Source organism: Salvelinus sp. IW2-2015, linkage group LG20 (assembly GCF_002910315.2).
Source record: "Salvelinus sp. IW2-2015 linkage group LG20, ASM291031v2, whole genome shotgun sequence".
In the NCBI taxonomy this organism is placed as follows: Eukaryota; Metazoa; Chordata; class Actinopteri; order Salmoniformes; family Salmonidae; genus Salvelinus; species Salvelinus sp. IW2-2015.
The window spans coordinates 39342640-39363746 of record NC_036860.1 but is presented as its reverse complement, the minus strand read 5'-3'; the positions used below and the strand labels follow the sequence as shown (position 1 = coordinate 39363746).

General features: G+C 42.3%; 1 protein-coding gene across 1 annotated transcript in view; it reads left to right on the top strand.

The window, feature by feature from the left end:
- The window catches only part of LOC111980885 (G protein-coupled receptor kinase 6), a 47621-nt gene extending 29320 nt beyond the window's left edge, over nucleotides 1–18301 (top strand). The window contains exons 9-16 of the mRNA XM_024011931.2: nucleotides 1145–1335; nucleotides 1756–1793; nucleotides 2509–2598; nucleotides 3584–3792; nucleotides 5010–5147; nucleotides 16368–16505; nucleotides 16962–17096; nucleotides 17454–18301. Of these exons, the coding sequence (XP_023867699.1) occupies nucleotides 1145–1335; nucleotides 1756–1793; nucleotides 2509–2598; nucleotides 3584–3792; nucleotides 5010–5147; nucleotides 16368–16505; nucleotides 16962–17096; nucleotides 17454–17504 (990 nt within the window). The 3' untranslated portion in view covers nucleotides 17505–18301. The remainder of the gene's footprint in view (nucleotides 1–1144; nucleotides 1336–1755; nucleotides 1794–2508; nucleotides 2599–3583; nucleotides 3793–5009; nucleotides 5148–16367; nucleotides 16506–16961; nucleotides 17097–17453) is intronic.
- Nucleotides 18302–21107: the final 2806 nt, after the last annotated feature.

Genomic DNA, 21107 nt, shown 5'->3' with positions numbered 1-21107 from the left:
TCTGGTGGACATTCCTGTGAGACATCTGTGGCATTGTGTTCTGTGACACAACTGCACATTTTAGAGTGGCATTTTATTAAGGTGCACCTGTGTAATGATCATGCTGTTTAATCAACTTCTTGAAATGCCACACCTGTCAGGTGGATGGATTATCTTGGCAAAAGAGAAATGCTCACTAACAGGGATGTAAACACATTTTTGCACAAAATTTGAGAGAAATAAGCTTTTTGTGTGGATGGAAAATTTCAGGGATCTTTTATTTCAGCTCATAAAGCATGGGACCAACACTTTACATGTTGCTTTTATATTTTTGTTCAGTATATTTTCATAATATAATGTAATTATTAGTAGGTCTTGTGTTTGTGGAAGGCTTATATTTAGCCTAGCTATAATTTTTCAAGCCCCGATTTAGATTACATTATGTTATTCCTAACTGTTTGAAATGCAGTGTATTGACCTTAAATTGTCCAACAAAGCTTATTTAGAGAAAAGTTGAAGAAAATAGATTTTGACTCGCCCATAAGTTTGAATAAAAAAAAAAATTGGGCTAAAAATCCTATCTGTATGTACCGTATATGTAATATATTTAATGTATACAGTACATGATCTACATTCATATATTATGCTGCACCACTTACTCATATTTCGACCAAAGATGTCAAGATGTCTGAACTCATCGAATTCAACTGTTGACCGCAACATAAACACTTTTGACCAGTTGAGTCTAGATGGCTCTTCCAGACGACTGTGTGATAGCTCGTAATAATAATAAAAACAACACTAGTAATTAAAAGATAACATCAGGGTTTGGTTCAGTGGGGTTTGTTTTCATTTCAAGTGACCCACCCCACACAACCCATTTTAGACTTATTTTATTTGGACATCCATCAGTCGGTGATCCAATGTTCTGGCCAAACGTGGGCTTAGATGTTCATTCTGTTTCCCACATACACTCCTCTCCTTTTCTTAACTCATAGCTTCGAACTGGTCTCTAAACCCAGGGTATTCATTAGGGCACACCATAACAGAATGTAGCGAAAACAAGCGCTTATTGGACAAGTTCAGGTAGTCCCTCCCTGTTTAAGTCTGTTTTCTTTTGTTTGGTGCCTAATGAATATGACCGTGTTGTCTGTCTCTCATGGAGGTGAGTCTAGCGTACGCCTATGAGACGAAGGACGCTCTGTGTCTGGTGCTCACCCTGATGAACGGGGGAGACCTGAAGTTCCACATCTACCACATGGGAGACGCCGGCTTTGAGGAGAAGAGGGCTGTGTTCTACTCTGCCGAGCTAGCCTGTGGCCTGGAGGACCTGCACAGAGAGAGGATCGTCTACAGGTGAGGCTGCACACACAGTCTCACACACACACAGGCACATATGCATACACACACACACACACACAAGGCTGTTCTAAGGGAATGGTTTAGCGGGTACTCAGCTTTCTGCTTACAAGGCTGCAGGAACTTTATGGAGCATATTTAGTGTTTACACAAGTATCAGCTTACAAGGGCGGATGGAGAGAAAGAGAGAGAGCGCTTCATGTTTTCAAAAGGGAGAGAGGGAGAATGATGGCTAGCAAGATGTAGATTGAAAGAAAGGGGGGGAGAGATAGCAAGATGTAGAGAGAAACAAAGAGAAGGAGGGATGGAAAGCTTGTCAAAGTTTTGTAAATCTGTCTCAGCTGCTCACAATGCTGTTGGAGGCGATAAAAGTTAGTTCTTAGTTTCATAACTCCTGGTATTTCTCTCTTCTTCCAGGGACCTGAAGCCTGAGAACATACTATTGGACGACCATGGTGAGTAGAGATAGCAATAATATGAATGCCACTTGTATACAAGTAAATAAATATTCTAATGGACCAACCCTGGTCTTGGAGACCAACCATGGTCCTGGAACAATAGCCTGCATACCTTGTTGTTCCAGCTGAGCACTACTTTAAAACAATTGATTCAACTAATCAAGGTCTTGATGATTAATTGACTAATAGATCCGGTGTGTTTGTGATGGGCTGGAACAAAAGCCTGCACACATTCTGTAGCTCTCTGTAGCCAGACCTTACTGCTTGTGTGAACCAAGGCTACCATTCTGTTATTCACCAATAGAGGGAGCAGATTGTCTATGAAAAGACTTGTCTCAAGATGAGGGCTCCTGCTTTCTCAAGGTTGTCAGTGAATTCTGCTACCACTGAATGGAGCTCTTTAGCAAAACAACATAGATAATGTTTCCACAGTATGTGGCTTTTATGAGATCTGCTTTGACCAAAGGAAGCCCTCTATTGATATACATAGTCTCTTGTCCAGACTCCAGACTGGAGATAGCCTGTCAAATGACATCGGATTGAAGGGTATGCTATGTAATACTGTATGTGTTGTGTTGTGTCGTGATTGGCCGTACCCGGGGATCTCCATTGATATGCATCGTCTGTGGGGATAGCATGTCATATGACATAAGGTTAACTGTTCCAGCATTAGGCAGTGTACTGTAACACAGTGTGTGATGTGTTCCTTTAGGCCATATCCGGATATCAGACCTGGGCTTGGCTGTCCACGTGCCCGAGGGAGAGACTATCAAGGGTCGAGTTGGCACCGTTGGGTACATGGGTAAGTACATTCAACAAAAGATATTTAACATATTTTTTTCAGATACTGTTCCTGTACTGTATAATGAACTGTACCAATATACACGGAACAAAAATATAAACTCAACATGTAAAGTGTTGGTCCCATGTTTCATGAGCTGAAATAAAAATWAAAAWAAATGTTCCATACGCACAAAAAGATTATTTCTCTCAAATGTTGTGCAAATTTCTTTACATCCCTGTTATTGAGCATTTCTCCTTTGCCAAGATAATCAAGAAGCTTATCAAACAGCATGATTGTTACACAGATGCACCTTGTACTGTGGACAATAAAAGGCACTCTAAAATGTGCAGTTTTGTCACAGAACACAATGCCACAGATGTCTCAAATTTTGAGGTAGAGTGCAATTGGCATGCTGACTGCAGGAATGTCCACCAGAGCTGTTGCTACCATAAACTGCCTCCAATCTCGTTTTAGAGAATTTACGTAGAGAATTTACGCAGTACGTCCAACAGGTCTCACAACCGCAGACAACGTATAACCACGCTAGACCTTGATCTCCACATCCGGCTTCTTCACCTGCRGGATCGTCTGAGGGGTGCTGGGGTTGTGTTGAGGAGTATTTCTGTCTGTAATAAAGCCCTTTTGTGGGGAAAACTTATTCTGATTGGCTGGGCCTGGCTCCCCAGTGGTAGGGCCTGGATGCCAAGTGGGTGGGCCTTTGCCCTCTTATGCCCACCCATGACTGTCCCCCTGCCCAGTCATRTGAAATCCATAGATTAGGGCCTAATGAATTTATTTAAATTGACTGATTTCCTTATATGAGCTGTAACTCAGTAAAATCTTTGAAATTGTTGCGTGTTGTATTTATATTTTTGTTTAGTATAAATAAACAACGACATTCATAAAGTCATAAGTATTACGTAAATGCTTCGTAATCATGTGTCTGTTTGTGTGCGCATACGTATGTATGCGTGCCTGTCATCCTAATGTGTGTGTGTGTCAGCTCCGGAGGTGGTTAAGAATGAGCGCTACACATTCAGCCCAGACTGGTGGGCGCTGGGCTGTCTGCTGTATGAGATGATCGAGGGCCAGTCTCCCTTCCAGCAGCGCAAGAAGAAGATCAAACGTGAGGAAGTGGAGAGGCTGGTCAGAGACGTGGAGGAGGAGTACTCAGACAAGTTCTCAGAGGACACCAAGTCCCTCTGCAAAATGGTACTGGACTGCAGTACCTCTTCATATTATCAACAACATGAGATCATGCKTTGTCTGTTGGCACAGGCATTTGCTTTGCATATCAAAATATATCTTTATAGTACTGACTTTTATTTGTGAAGGCAGCGTCATGTTTAAAAAAAGAATTTGCATTCGTGACGTACGTGCATGAAGGACGCTTTTATTCAGTTTTTTTATGACTTCTAATATAAGCACAAAAGGTTGTCTTTTATGATTTGAAAACTCCAAACACATAGTCCCAGTCAGTATCCACATAATAATAAGGAATTCTCCTCGACCGTGCCCATAAATTGGGGAAAACCAACATTCTTTCCTATTGAACCCCATTGTAAGAGACAACTTCGTCGTTGATGTTATACAGAAACAACAAAATATGCCGAGAAGCTGCTGTGTTGAATTTCATTACCTTMTAAATTAATTTAATTAAGATTAAATTAACTCCAACACTGACGTGTACATTTATCCAAAGCTGGTCCTTTGGTTTACTCTGTAATCAATAGTGAAAGTTAGTTGAGAGGATGATGTTTTTTTTCTTCTACATAAACTATATATACAAAAGTCATGTAGCCAGGTCAAAAATCCCAACCCACAGTTCGCAATGCTCCCATGTAGGGAAATACAGCCTGCGAGAAGAGCCCTGTGGCTTGAGKCTATTTGGTGTGGTAAATGTGGGGATGCGTAGGCTACACGTAGCTATGTGTGTGTGGAAAACATTTAATCACAGGTAAGAMATTTAACTTGTTAAGTACAGCCCGTTTGTAACTCCACTCACTACTTGTAGCTGTATAGTCCGTTTGTTTGTGTTGTTGGTCTTGGCTAGCTTAATGTTCCGGTCGGTAGCTAACTAGCACTCACTCACTTAAGTGGCTGCTAGCATCGTCATGAAACGGGGCATTAGGGAAGCCGTACAATATACCGTTTTTTAAGTAGGGAGAATGCTAGGGAGCAGGCAATGTTGAATCTTTAGACACATTTTTCTTTAAATGTAGTTTTATAATGAACTAAAACAAGCAGACAAGAAAATTGCTTTGAAAAGGTCAAGTTTTTGCTGTGAGCCAATGGGGTAACCTAGGTAACCATCTATTACCGACTGGGTCTATACAGCAGATCAGTCAATCATTCATCAGTTTAACAGTATAACATATTTACTTTGTTGCTTAGTAACACTGCTATCTCTCACTCTTGTCTCCGCCCAGCTGCTGGCCAAAGAGCCCAGTGAGAGGCTGGGCTGCCAGGGGGAGGGTGCTACGGAGGTGAAGGCCCACCACATCTTCCGATMCATCAACTTTAAAAGGCTGAAGGCTGGCAGGCTGAAGGCCCCCTTCACCCCTGATGTAAGGAAACACACTGTGTGGTCCAATCTGTTCACTGTACAGACGTCATCCTCCATAATGCATAATTTAGATAGATTCCAAGAGTGACACATGTAGTGACGTTGTCATGGCATGAAACATCTAGCCTTTTTGTCTTTATATGGTAGTCTTCTTGGTTAGAATGAATGAGCTGCCTCCACTTGATGTGATTGCGTGTGTGCACGCATGTGTTTAGTGTATTACAAAGTAGGATTGAAATAGATGTGATTCGGTCATTGATCTATACAAAATACTCCATAATGTCAAAGGGATACTTCAGGATTTTTACAATGAGGCCCTTTATCTACTTTCCCAGAGTCAGATGAACTTGTGGATACCATTTTTAAGTCTGCTAGCCGATACCCATAGACTTCCAGTCATTGCGCTAATGCTAGTTAGCATTGGCTCGCAAAACTACCTTTAACTTCCTTCATACTGGACACAGACACATAAAAATTGTATCCATGAGTTGGGGAAGTAGATAATGGCCTCATTGAGAAAATCCCAAAGTATCCCTTCAAAGTGAGAATATATATTTTTTTACAAATGAAATAACTCTGTCCGCCATACATACAACATCTGTAAGGTCCCGCATGACCCCAAGTCACTTTGGATAAAAGCGGTTACTAAATGGCATATGCATTTGGAAAGTATTCAGACCCCTTCCCTTTGTTCACATTTTTTTATGTTACAAATGGATAAAATATATATTTTGCCTCAATCTACACACAAAAACTGCTTTTTTGAAATTTATGCACATTTATAAAAGAAAATCTGAAATCTGACATTTACATAAGTATTCAGAACCTTTACTTTGTTGAAGCACCTTTGGCAGCGATTACAGCCTCGAGTCTTCTTGGATATGACACTACCTTATTTACATAAGTATTCAGGCCCTTGCTATGAGACTCAAAATGTAACACACACCTGTCTATATAAGGTCCCACAGTTGACAGTGCATGTCAGAGAAAAAAACAAGCCATGAGGTCTGTTAGGTTCTAATTCTAAGAGTAAAACACTCAACGGACATTATGAAAGCTTAACCAAGTTTATTTATATAGCTGCATTCAGACAAAACATGTTTCCACCACCACAAGTATATATACTCCAATTTAGGCACTCCTCCTTCTCTCCAATCCTTACATCTATTATGGTTCGACAGGAAGACGAAGTAATAGGGTAATAAACCATAATTTCTCCCTTAAGGGGATCTGAACTGACCTCAACCCCTAATTTTCCTAATCCACAGATGTTCACCCGTTTCCCCTATAGCAATCCTGTGTCTTCCTCCTGTCCACCAAGCACATTCCAAAGCCATCTGGCTCCTAGAGATAACCATTCACTTCTGATGTAAAAACCCTCTAAACCTCAGCACTCCATCAGTGACATGAATAAGTATATTCTCAGAACCCAAAAGGTCGAAGAAATTGTCTGTTGCGCTCCAAGACAGGATTGTGTCGAGGCACAGATCTGGGGAAGGGTACCAAAAATATTCTGCAGCATTGAAGGTCCCCAAGAACACAGTGGCCTCCATAATTCTTAAATGGAAGACGTTTGGAACCAMCAAGACTCTTCCTAGAGCTGAGCTATTGGGGGAGAAGGGCCTTGGTCAGGGAGGTGACCAAGAACCCGATGGTGACTCTGACAGAGCTCCAGATGTCCTCTGTGGAGATAGGAGAACCTTCCAGAAGGACAACCATCTCTGCAGCACTCCACCAATCAGGCCTTAATAGTAGAGTGGCCAGACGGTAGCTACTCCTCAGTAAATGGCACATTGACAGCAAAATTCCAGTTTGCTAAAAGGCACCTAAAGGACTCTCAGACCATGAGTAATAAAATAAAAAATAAAAATGTAACTATTTGGCCTGAATGCCAAGCGTCACGTCTGTAGGGAACATGGCACCATCCCTACGGGGAAGCGTGGTGGCAGCATAATGTTGTGGGGATGTTTTTCAGTGGCAGGGACTGGAAGACTAGTCAGGAATGAGGCAAAGATGAACAGAGCAAAGTAGAGAGAGATCCTTGATGGAAACCTGCTCCAGAGCGCTCAGGACCTTAGACTGGAGCAAAGGTTCACCTTCCAACAGGACAATGACTCTAAGCACACAGCCAAGACAACGCAGGAGTGGCTTCGGCACAAGTCTCAATGTCCTTGAGTGGCCCWGCCAGAGCCCGGACTTGAACCTGATCTAACATCTCTGGAGAGACCTGAAAATAGCTGTGCAGTGACGCTCCCCATCCAACCTGACAGAGATGTGGCTCTGCAGAGAAGACTGGGACAAACTTGTAGTGTCATACCCAAGAAGACAAGACTGTAATCGCTGCCAAACTTGTGTAGATCGATGAGGGGGGTAATGATTTAATCAATTGTAGAATAAGGCTATCACAAAATGTGGAAAAAGTCAAAGGGTCTGAATACTTTCCAAATGCATTTCAAGCACAGACTCAACTACAAAGACCAGAGAGCTTTTCACAAGCCTCATAAAGGGCAGTGATTGGTAGATCAAATCAGTCATTGAATATCTATTTTAAAGGCAGCTGTTTCTATCTCGGTATCAAATAATTTCTGGGTAACAATTAAGTACCTTACTGTTATTAATATATATTTTTTAATGGATAAAAAGAGACAAAAATAGCTTCTTAGCAAAGAGCAATTTCTCAAGCAAGAATTTTGCCAGAACTGGCTGGGAGTGGCCTGATTGAGGGGCTTAATTGGACAAGATTATGGGAGGGATATGTAATCTGAAAACAAGCTGTTATTGGAAACTCTTTGTTATTGGTCTATTAACTTATACGCCAGGCAGGCCAAAACTCCATCCCACCAAAACAGGATAAAATTTCAGGTGGTCTTTACAAACTGCTCTTCCACTAAAAGGACATTATCATTTTCACAATTTCATAGTGGGCAAATACAAACTGACAGAGCTTGAGAAGGATGGGAGAACATCCTCATACAGGTGTACAGATCTTGTAGTGTCAACCTGAAGAATGGTGCCGGAGGGGGGATGGCTGCCGTTTTACGGGCTCCCAACCAATTGTGCTATTTTGTGTGTTTWTTCGCATTGTTTGTAACTTATTTTGTACATAATGTTGATGCTACCTTCTCTTATGACCAAAAAGAGCTTCTGGATATCAGAACAGCGATTACTCACCTCGACCTGGACGAAGATTTGTTCTTTAATGAGTCTGACGCAAAGAATATAATGTCTAGTTTGAGAAACAGACGCCTCACAAGTCCTGAACTGACAGCTTCATTAAATAGTACCCGCAAAACACCAGTCTCAACGTCAACAGTGAAGAGGCGACTCCGGGATGCTGGCCTTCTAGGCAGAGTTCCTCTGTCCGTGTCTGTGTTATTTTGCCCATCTTAATCTTTTCTTTTTATTGGCCAGTCTGAGATATTGCTTTTTCTTTGCAACTCTGCCTAGAAGGCCAGTTCACTGTTGACGTTGAGACTGGTATTTTGCGGGTACTATTTAATGAAGCTGCCAGTTGAGGACTTGTGAGGCGTCTGTTTCTCAAACTAGACACTAATGTACTTGTCCTCTTGCTCAGTTGTGCACCGGGGCCTCCCACTCCTCTTTCTATTCTGGCTAGAGCCAGTTTGCACTGTTCTGTGAAGGGAGTAGTTAGTACACAGCGCTGTACGAGATCTTTAGTTTCTTGGCAATTTCTCGCATGCAATAGCCTTAATTTCTCAGAACAAGAATAGACTGACGAGTTTCAGAAGAAAGATCTTTGTTTCTGGCCATTTTGAGCCTGTTATCGAACCCACAAATGCTGATGCTCCAGATACTCAACTMRTSTAAAGAAGRCCAGTTTTATTGCTTCTTTAATCAGGACAACAGTTTTCAGCGTGCTAACATAATTGCAAAAGGGTTTTCTAATGATCAAGTAGCCTTTTAAAATTATAAACTTGGCTTAGCTAACGTGATGGTTGCTGATAATGTGCCTATGTAGATATTCCATAAAAAATCTGCCGTTTCCAGCTACAATAGTCATTTACAACATTAACAATGTCTACACTGTATTTCTAATCAATTTTATGTTATTTTAATGGACCAAAAATGTGCTTTTCTCTAAAAAACAGGGACATTTCTAAGTGACCCCAAACGTTTGAATGGTAGTGTAGGGGTTCATTTTGTCCAGGTGTGAAAGGGCAGTGTGGAGTGCAATAGAGATTGCATCATCTGTGGATCTGTTGGTGCGGTATGCAAATTGGAGTGGGTCTAGGATAATGGTGTTGTTGTGAGCCATGACCAGCCTTTCAAAGTACTTCATGGCTACAGACGTGAGTGCTACGGATCGGTAGTCATTTAGGCAGGTTACCTTAGTGTTCTTGGGCACAAGGAATATGGTGGTCTGCTTGAAACATGTTGGTATTACAGACTCGAGCAGGGAGAGGTTGAAAATGTCAGTGAAGACACTTGCCAGTTGGTCAGCACATGCTCGCAGTACACGTCCTGGTAGTCCGTCTGGCCCTGCGGCCTTGTGAATGTTGAATTGTATAAAGGTCTTACATCGGCTGCGGAGAGCGTGATCACACAGTCTTCCGGAACAGCTGGTGCTCTCATGCATGTTTCAGTGTTATTTGCCTTGAAGCGAGCATAGAGGTAGTTTAGCTCGTCTGGTAGGCTCGTGTCACTGGGCAGCTCTCGGCTGTGCTTCCCTTTGTAGTCTGTAATGGTTTACAAGCCCTGCCACATCCGACGAGCATCAGAGCCGGTGTAGTACGATTCAATCTTAGTCCTGTATTGCCGCTTTGCCTGTTTGATGGTTCATCAGCGGGCATAGTAGGTTTCGGGTTAGAGTCCCCCTCCTTGAATACGGCAGCTCTAGCCKTTAGCTCAGTGCGGATGTTGCCTGTAATCCATGGTTTCTGGTTGGGGTATGTACTTAGTCACTGTGGGGATGACGTCATCGATGCACTTATTGATGAAGCCAATGACTGATGTGGTGTACTCCTCAATGCCATCGGAGGAATCCCGGAACATATTCCAGTCTGTGCTAGCAAAACAGTCCTGTAGCTTAGCATCTGCTTCATCTGACCACTTTTTTATTGAGCTAGTCACTGGTGCTTCCTGCTTTAATTTTTGCTTGTAAGCAGGAATCAGGAGGATCGAATTATGGTCAGATTTGCCAAATTGCAAATGTATGCGTCACTGTCTGTGGAGCTTTGTATGTGTCTCTGTGTGTGGAGTAAAGGTGGTCCAGAGTTTGTTTTCCTTCTGGTTGCACATTTAACATGCTGATAGAAATTTGGTAAGACAGATTTAAGTTTCCCTGCATTAAAGTCCCCCGCCACTAGGAGCGCTGCCTCTGGGTGATCGTTTTCCTGTTTACTTATGGCGGAATACAGCTCTTTGAGTGCGGTCTTAGTGCCAGCATCAGTCTGTGGTGGTATGTAGACAGCTACGAAAAATACAGATGAACTCTCTAGGTAGATAGTGTGGTCTACAGCTTATCAGGAGATACTCTACCTCAGGCGAGAAAAACCTTGAGACTTCCTTCGATATTGTGCACCAGCTGTTATTTACATAGTCTGCCACCCCTTACCAGACGCGTCTGGTCTTACCACTTACCACTGTTCTATCCTGCCGATACAATGTATAACCAGCCAGCTGTATGTTGGCAATGTTGTTGTTCAGCCACGACTCCGTGAAGCATAAGATTTTGCAGTTTAATGTCCCATTTTCCACATAGGTCATCGATTTTATTTTCCGAAGATTGCACGTTTGCTAGCAGAATGGAAGGCAGTGAGGGTTTATTCAATCGCCTACAAATTCTCAGAAGGCAGCCCGCCCGCCGGCCCCTTTCCCGGGAAAGCGGTATGTCATTCAAATCATAATGCTGGTAGTTCTGGTGAGTTACCACCACTCTAATATCCAATAGTTCTTCCCGGCTGTATGTAATGACACACAACATTTCCTGAGCTAATAGCGTAAAAAATAGTACATAAGAAAACAAAATAGTGCAAAGTTTCCTAAGAGCTAGTCACGATGCTGCCATCTCCGTCGGCGCCATCAGTCTCTCCAAAGCAGTGGTATTCAAAGTTGGGGTTCGTGACAGGAGAACTGCTTTGGTGTCAGCAAAATTTCAACTACAAAAGAATATTAAGAAAACAGATTATTGTATGGGAATATATACAAACGTTTTTGAGAAAGCTCATTTAAAACATGCAATTTTATTGAGTAAATGTATTTATATGAGTCTTTTCATTTTGATAAGAGATTAAATATAGATATAAAAATAGAAAATTTACAGATTTTAAGGTCGTATCGTTAGATTTGGGGTGTGGTGGGGTCGCAAGAAATGATTGTGAAAAAAATGGGGTCCCCAGAAATTCTGCTGTGAAAAATGGGGTCCCCGCTGAAAAAGTTTGAATTCCACTGCATTAAAGTAATACTTCAAAAAAAACAAGGCCTAAATACAAAGCCTTATGTTAGGGGCAAATCCAACACAACACATCACAGAGTAACTGCCTCCTTATTTTCAAGCATGATGGTGGCTGCATCATGATATGGGTATGCTTGTCGTCGGCAAAGACTGGGGAATTTTTCGGGGTAAAAAGAAAATCCGAGTGGAATCCCTGCATTAGTTAACAACATAGCTCAAGCAGTAGGAAGCTCTATCATCCATTTATATGCAGATGATAGTCTTAAACTCAGCTGGCCCTGCCCYGGATTTTGTGTTAAACGCTCTAAAACAAAGCTTTCTTAGTGTCCAACAAGCTTTCTCTGCCCTTAACCTTGTTCTGAACACCTCCAAAACAAAGGTAATGTGGTTTGGTCAGAAGAATGCCCCTCTCCCCACCGGTGAGATTACTACTGAGGGTTTAGAGCTTGAGGTAGTCACCTCATACAAGTACTTGGGACTATGGCTAGATGGTGCACTGTCCTTCTTTCAGCACATATCAAAGCTTAAATCTAGATTTGGTTTCCTCTATCGTAATCGCTCCTCTTTCATCCCAGCTGCCAAACTAACTCTGATTCAGATGACCATCCTACCCATGCTAGATTATGGAGACGTAATTTATAGATCGGCAGGTAAGGCTGCTCTCGAGCGGCTAGATGTTCTTTATTATTCGGCCATCAGATTTGCCACCAATGCTCCTTATARGACACATCACTGCGCTCTATACTACTCTGTAAACTGGTCATCTCTGTATACCTGTCGCAAGACCCACTGGTTGATGCTTATTTATAAAACCATATTAGACCTCACTCCCCCCAATCTGAGATATCTACTGCAGCCCTCATCCTCCACATACAACACCCGTTGTGCCAGTCACGTTCTGTTAAAGGTCCCCAAAGCACACACATCCCTGGGTCACTCTTCTTTTCAGTTCACTGCAGCTAACGACTGGAACGAGCTGCAAAAAACACTCAAACTGGACCGCTTTTATCTACATCTCTTCTTTCGAAGACTCAATCATGGACACTTTTACTGACAGTTGTGGCTGCTTCGCGTGATGTATTGTGGTCTCTACCTTCTTTCCCTTTGTGCTGTTGTCTGTACCGAATAATGTTTGTACCATGTTTTGTGCTGCTACCGTGTTGTGCTGCTGCCGTGTTGTGTTGTTGTCATGTTGTGTTGCTACCATGCTGTGTTTTCATGTGTTGCTGCCATGCTATGTTGTTGTCTTAGGTCTCTCTTTATGTAGTGTTGTGGTGTCTCTCGTCTTGATGTGTTTTTGTCCTATATTTGTATTTAATATTTTTAATCCCAGCCCCCGTCCCCACAGGAAACCATTTGCCTTTTGGTAGGCCGTCATTGTAAATAAGAATTTGTTCTTAACTGACTTGCCTAGTTAAATAAAGTTTATTTTTTTTAAATCAGCTTTACTCCAGACACTGGGAGAGAAATTCACATTTCAGTGGGACAATAACCTACAACACAAGACCAACTCTGCACTGAAGTTATTTATCAATAAGACTGTGAATGTTCCTGAGTGGCTAAGTTACAGTTTTGACTTAAATCTGCGGCAAGACTTGAAAATAGCTGTCTAGCCATGACACCTAACACCTTGACAGAGTTTCAAGAAGAATGTTTAAAATAATATATATATATACTGCACAGTGCAGGTGTGCAAAGCTCTTAGACTTACCCAAGAAGACTCACAGCTGTAATCACTGCCAAAGGTGTTTCTAGCATGTTACTCAGGGGGGTGAATACTTATCTAATCACTGTACATGACCAAAAGTATGTGGACACCTGCTCGTCGAACATCTTATTCCAAAATCTTGGGCATTAATATAGAGTTGGTCCCCCCCTTTTGCTGCTGTAACAGCCTCCACTCTTCTGGGGGATTGTTGAAACACTGCTGTGGGGATTTGCTTCCATTCAGCCACAAGAGCATTAGTGAGGTTGGGCACTGATGTTGGGCTATTAGGCCTTTGCTCGCATCCGGCGTTCCAATTCATCCCAAAGGTGTTCGATGGGGTTGAGGTCAGGGCTATGTGCAGGCTAGTCAAATCAAATCAAATTTATTGGTCAAATACACATGGTTAGCAGATGTCATTGCGAGTGTAGCGAAATGCTTATGCTTCTAGATCCGACAGTGCAGCAGTATCTAACAATTCCACAACAAAACCTAAGAATATATAAGTATAAAATATATGGATGAGCAGTGACAGAGCAGCTAAGATGCAATAGATGGTAAAGAATAGATAGTGAAGGATACAGTATACATTATATACATGTGAGATGAGTAATGCAAGATATGTAAACATTTTAAGTGACTAGTGTTCCGTTTGTTGAAGTGGCCAATGATATCAAGTCTGTAGGTAGGCAGGCGCTGGTGGTGTCTGTTTAACAATCTGATGACCTTGAGAAAGAAGCTGTATTTCAATCTCTCCCAGCTTTGATGCACCTGTACTGACCTCGCCTTCTGGATGGAAGTGGGGTGAACAGGCAGTGGCTCTGGTGGTTATTGTCCTTGATGATCTTTTTGGCCTTCCTGTGACACTGGGTGTTGTAGGTGTCCTGGAGGGCAGGTAGCTTGCCCCTGGTGATGCGTTGTGCAGACCACACCACTCTCTGGAGAGCCTTGCGGTTGTGGGCGGTGCAGTTGCCGTACCAGGTGGTGATACAGCCCGACAGGATGCTCTCAATTGTGCATCTGTAAAAGTTAGTGAGAGTTTTCGGTGACAAGCCACATTTTTTTCAGCCTCCTGAGGTTGAAGAGGCGCTGTTGCACCTTCTTCACCACACTGTCTGTGTGCGTGGACCATTTCAATTTGTCTGTGATATGAACACTGAGGAACTTAACTTTCCACCTTCTCTACTGCTGTACTGTCGATGTGGATGGGGTGGTGCTCCCTTTGCTGTTTCCTGAAGTCCACGATCATCTCTTTTGTTTTGCTGACATTGAGTGAGAGGTTATTTTCCTGACACCACACTCCGAGGGCCCTCACCTCCTCCCTGTAGGCTGTCTCGTCGTGGTTGGTAATCAAGCCTACCACTGTTGTGTAATCTGCAAACTTAATGATTGAGTTGGAGGTGTGCATGGCCACGCAGTCATGGGTGAACAGGGAGTACAGGAGGGGGCTGAGAACGCACCCTTGTGGGGCCCCAGTGTTGAGGATCAGCGGAGTGAAGATGTTGTTTCCTACCTTCACCACCTGGGGGCGGCCCGTCAGGAAGTCCAGGACCCAGTTGCACAGGGAGGGGTTGAGACCCAGGGTCTCAAGCTTAATGATGAGTTTGGAGGGTACTATGGTGTTGAATGCTGAGCTGTAGTCAATGAACAGCATTCTTACATAGGGTATTCCTCTTATCCAGATGGGATAGGGCAGTGTGATGGCGATTGCACCGTCTTTGGAACTATTGGGGCGGTAAGCAAATTGAAGTGGGTCTAGGGTGACCGGTAGGGTGGACGTGATATGATCCTTGACTAGTCTCTCAAAGCACTTCATGATGACAGAAGTGAGTGCTACGAAATTTAGTTCAGTTACCTTTGCTTTCTTGGGAACAGGAACAACGGTGGCCATCTTGAAGCATGTGGCGACAGCAGACTGGGATAGGGATTGATTGAATATGTCCGTATAAACACACCAGCCAGCTGGTCTGCGCATGCTCTGAGGACGCGGCTAGGGATGTCAAGTTCTTCCACACAAATTTTGACAAACCATTTCTGTATGGACCTTGCATTTGTGCATGGGGACATTGTCATGCTGAAACAGGAAAGGGCCTTGCCACAAAGTTGGAAGCACAGAATTGTCTAGAATGTCATTGTATGCTGTAGCGTTAAGATTTCCCTTCACTGGAACTAAGGGGCCTAGCCCGAACCATGAAAAACAGCCCCAAACCGTTATTACTCCTCCACCAAACTATGCATTCGGGCAGGTAGCGTTCTCCTGGCATCACTCCCGAGAATGCGTTTCCACTTCTCCAGAGTCCAGTGGCGGCGAGCTTTACACCACTCCAGCCAACACTTGGCATTGCGCATGGTGATCTTAGGCTTGTGTGCAGCTGCTCGGCTATGGAAACCCATTTTATGAATCTCCCGACAAACAGTTATTGTGCTGAAGTTGCTTCCAGAGGCGGTTTGGAACTCGGTAGTGAGTGTTGCAACCGAGGACAGATGATTTTTACGCACTTCAGCGGTCTCTTTCTGTGAGCTTGTGTGGCCTACCACTTCGCGGCTGAGCCGTTGTTGCTCCTAGATGTTTCCACTTCACAATAGCAGCACTTACAGTTGACCGGGGCAGCTCTATCAGGGCAGAAATTTGATGAACTGACTTGTTGGAAAGGTGACGGTGTCTCATTGAAAGTCACTGAGCTCTTCAGTAAGGCCATTCTACTGCTAATGTTTGTCTATGGAGATTGCGTAGCTGTGTGCTCGATTTTATACATCTGTCAGCAACGGGTGTGGCTGAAATAGTCAAATCTGCTAATTTGAAGGGGTGTCCACATACTGTTGTATTTTTCATTCATCTTTTWAAAAAAAAACTAAAATCTTCCACTTTGACAGAGTATTTTGTCTAGATTGTTGACAAAAAATTATTTAAACCAGATTTAATTTAAAATGTGAAGAAATCCAATGGAGATTCATACTTATGATACCCACTGTATATACCATGTGATGTTATTAATACCCTCAAGAGTAATAAGGCATTGTCAGAGCACATGATTACATAAATGTATAGTGCATGCAACACAGGATATACAGTAGACATACAATGTTGTTTGCTTCCCCAGCCCCAGGCCATTTACTGTAAGGACGTACTGGACATCGAGCAGTTCTCCACGGTCAAGGGGGTGGAGTTGGAGCCCAAAGATGACTCCTTCTACTGTAAAGTGTCCACAGGCAGCGTGTCCATCCCCTGGCAGATGGAGGTCAGAGGTCACACACGCACGCACCAAAAGGAAGCAACCTGAAGCAAAAATGACTGGCGTGGTTTGATTTGTCATCAGCCCGCTTGAAAACACTTTTAGTCATTTCGAAGACAGCGTGTCAGTCAATTATTTTCCTATCAGCTATGTTSGACAAAGACACTGGGCAAATGAGCTCTATTTTTAGATGCTTTCACTTCCCTGTCCTATCAAGATGGCCTTCACTTTTATCATACTAATGTGCTGGTCAGTGGCCTGGCAAAAAAAACACTTGGGTTCTGCACCATATTCCCTATGTAGTCCACTACTTTTGACCAGGGCTCATAGGGCTCTGTAGGGTGCCATTTGGTACGCATCTCAAAGTCCCCTTTACCCTGATATGCCCCTTTATCAAACAAGCTGTGTAACGATGGATTTTAGGTTTGATGTTGCGATCAATGTTGTTTCTTCTGTTTCCAGATGATCGAGTCTGAGTGCTTTCAGGAGCTCAATGTGTTTCACACAGACGGGACAGTTCCCCCGGACCTGGACTGGAGAGGACAGCCCTCGCCACCACCCAAGCAAGGGCTGCTGCAGAGGCTCTTTGGGAGACAGGTGAGCTCCTCAACCTTATTAAACATAAAGCCTCAGTATTGTTTGTGTCATTGACTCTCCATTGTATCTTATTATTGATAGGTCTCTGTATGTTTTTGGCTGTAAGTGTATGTATTCTTATTGACTACTGGGATTTTTTGATAAACCAGAATAAACCTATTTTAGCATTTGTTATGTACTACATCACCCACCATGCTCTGTGTAAGATCTCACACCGAGCAGTATGGGTACTGTAGTACATCAGGCTCCTGAAGCTTACATATTGGTGTCCTGTCTCCTAATCAATGCTCCAATGTTTTCCTCATTAAYTTCTCATTGGGCCTCCTGATAAATCTTTTCTGTATCACCCCCTGTCAGGACTGTTGTGGGAACTGCAGCGACAGTGACGAGGAGCCCACCAGGCTGTGACTGAGCTCCCTCCTACCAACTACACCAAGGATCTCATTTGTTTACAAATTTTGCACATTTGTATCTTTAAGATAGTTCTATATAAATATTGGAATGTATATTTTCAGTATATAGCCATAAAGTCCATGTCATTTAAATGTAATCATTATTCAGAACCCATCATAGGAGGCAACAACAGGTAAGCCTAAAACTGCTATGTGGTCACCCCCCCCAATCTGTTGATAGTGTTGTCAGCTTTTCTTTCTAATTTTCTTTCTATTTTAAAAAATGTCGACCGTGCTCAGATTGCTAAGTGTTTCTGAATGGGGGATGAATGAAAAGTGTACGTCCACAACTATTTTTATATTTATATTTTATTTACTTCATGTAATTCTAGGCAATCAAATTAGGAATGTTGTGTGAACTGTAGGCTTAAAGGAAATTGAAGACTAAGGTGAACTTTTGGTATGAGGTGATACATTATGTACATTCTAGGGTTCAATCTAGAGACACTTGATATAAACCAAATAGATATAACTTAACAATGCATATGTAAGTGCAAACAAGTGTATAATTTGTGACACTCGCCTCTAAAGTCCTAAGTGTGTCTTCCAATGAATCTGAGTTTAGGTAGAAAGCATGTTAGTTCCCAACCATATTAGGAGCTAGAGAAGTGAATTGACAAAAAAAAMAACTTAATTGTAGTACAGTCATTCAGTTGTAAGAAATTACCTTTTTCGTAAGACGTGGATAGCCGAGAATGTTCTTGAGTTTCCTCTACCATGACATCCTCTAGATGGCTACACGTTTGTCACGGAGCACTTGAGTTTAATTAAGCAATGCACTTATGACCAAACCGGTTTGTTTTCATCCTCCAAATATTTTTTATGATTAATTCCTTCCCATTCAAGGTTCCTTTGATGGTTTATGGTACTCTATATAATTACCATATTTTATCAAATCTAACAAAGCTGTCTGTCAAGTAGGTTGAGACCATGCTGCGTCTCTCTCTCCCTCCCTCTGCTGTACCTCGTGTTCCTTTGCCGTGCTGATGTGTTTCTCTGCATCGTGTAACTCAGTGGGATTCTCCTTGTAAATGTGGGACTATAATAGGACTGAGGGACTGAGCTCCCTGACAGACTATGGGTCTATGGTATCACCCTCTGAACCCTCCTTACCAGAGACTCTATCAGACTGAGGAAGAGGAGGAAGAAGGTTCAACGGGGAAGGGAGGGGTCACCGAGAGGTCAAACCATCTCAATGTAAAGCTCAGCACTCTTACGGAAATTGGAAGAGACTCCCAAACTCCTCCTACCATCCCCGTCTCTCATTATCAAATCATGTTTTATCGTATGTGATTCTCAAATTAACTTGCCTACATTCCACTCTATACCGTACTGTACAGTGTAAAGTTATGCTACTTTTGTTTATTTTGCAATGTTTTTTTTACCAGTGTAACGTTACAACTACAACAACAATAACAGTTCCACCATGAAACTAGAATAGGACTGAAAGTAAGATTAGTATGATTTGTCTTTACGATGTGCTCCTGAGCCAGGCTTACACACTGTGAGAGGAGGGAGGGCTTCTGTCTGTCTCTGCATCCATGAAACACCTCTGACACTCTTTTTGCAATGCACTGATGTTTTTTGTGTGTGTGTGTGCGCACGCACGTGTGTACGCATGTGTCCATATGTTACCATAACCACTAGACTCTGTACCCACTTGGCACAAACTGGTCAAGTCAACGTTGTTTTAACGTAATTTGTCAACATATTGTGACGTGGAAAATACATTGGATTTGAAAAAAGTAATCAACTGTTGTAATTTCAACCACAGGAATATATCATCATAATAACCAATTTTCTAAATATGTTGAATTTGTACCTTTTAAACAACATCAGATCTTCAACGTAATATCCACTATAAGAAAACAACTGTAGGCAGGGGGGGGGGGGTTGTCTATGGGTATCACCCTCTGAACCCTCCTTACCAGAGACTCTATCAGACTGAGGAAGAGGAGGAAGAAGGTTCAACGGGGAAGGAGGGGTCACCGAGAGGTCAAACCATCTCAATGTAAAAGCTCAGCACTCTTACGGAAATTGGAAGAGACTCCCAAACTCCTCCTACCATCCCGTCTCTCATTATCAAATCATGTTTTATCGTATGTGATTCTCAAATTAACTTGCCTACATTCCACTCTATACCGTACTGTACAGTGTAAAGTTATGCTACTTTTGTTTATTTTGCAATGTTTTTTTTACCATGTAACGTTACAACTACAACAACAATAACAGTTCCACCATGAACTAGAATAGGACTGAAAGTAAGATTAGTATGATTTGTCTTACGATGTGCTCCTGAGCCAGGCTTACACACTGTGAGAGGAGGAGGGCTTCTGTCTGTCTCTGCATCCATGAACAACCTCTGACACTCTTTTGCAATGCACTGATGTTTTTTGTGTGTGTGTGTGCGCACGCACGTGTGTACGCATGGGTCCATATGTTACCATAACCACTAGACTCTGTACCCACTTGGCACAAACTGGTCAAGTCAACGTTGTTTTAACGTAATTTGTCAACATATTGTGACGTGGAAAATACATTGGATTTGAAAAAAGTAATCAACTGTTGTAATTTCAACCACAGGAATATATCATCATAATAACCATTTTTCTAAATATGTTGAATTTGTACCTTTTAAACAACATCAGATCTTCAACGTAATATCCACTATAAGAAACAACTGTAGGCAGGGGGGGTTCTTACTAAGCTAACATATGGAATTGTTTTAAGATAGCTAAATTATCCATCATATGACTATTTGATTTAGAATTGTAGGACCCCTGTAGGTATCCCCCATTGATTTTGGCCTTCACCACTATAGTGGCATTGAGTAACACATTCATATGTGGGAAAACAGACATAAGGAATAAGGTTTTTGATGTCTGTCCTATTTATAGGAGATATAAGAAAGCTCAGGAAATATTTTTGTTTTTGAACACATTTAACCCCTATTATTGTTGGCACAAAACTAACTCCAACCTTCCGTTCATTTTTTAAAACTGGTACTGGGTTACATTCAGACCGGTCCGTGACACTTGTGGGGATCGTAGAGCAAAACCAGTGTGTTCTTTAGTTTCATCTTTCCATAGAGCGGTTATATTCGTTAGTAGGCCAAACCGTTCAGACGTTTTTGTAAGAAGACCAATTTTTGGGATGTGTCCTGGTCTGACAAACGCGCCGTAGCTCTGCCATTTTCTACTACAGTGGCGGAAGGCCGACATAGGCGGATACAGTGGATTGAGATGCAACCCATGCAAAAAAACTAACTGATGAATTTTGATTGGATTCTTTTGTTTGTTAATTAGATTGACGCACTTAAGGATATTTTTACCAAGCCCAGCCCTGCTAAACTTTTGATATTTGTCACCAATTGTTACTAATGTGAGAATGATTGTTGATAGCAACAGTGAATCTATCAAAGTCAAGGGTAGGTATAACAGAGCAAATGAAATATGACCATATATCATCAATGATGATATTTAGGCCTATATAGCATTTCTTAAGTCATCAACAGCTATTGTTTCAATTCAACACAGGATTCAAGCTTTGGTTGATTTCA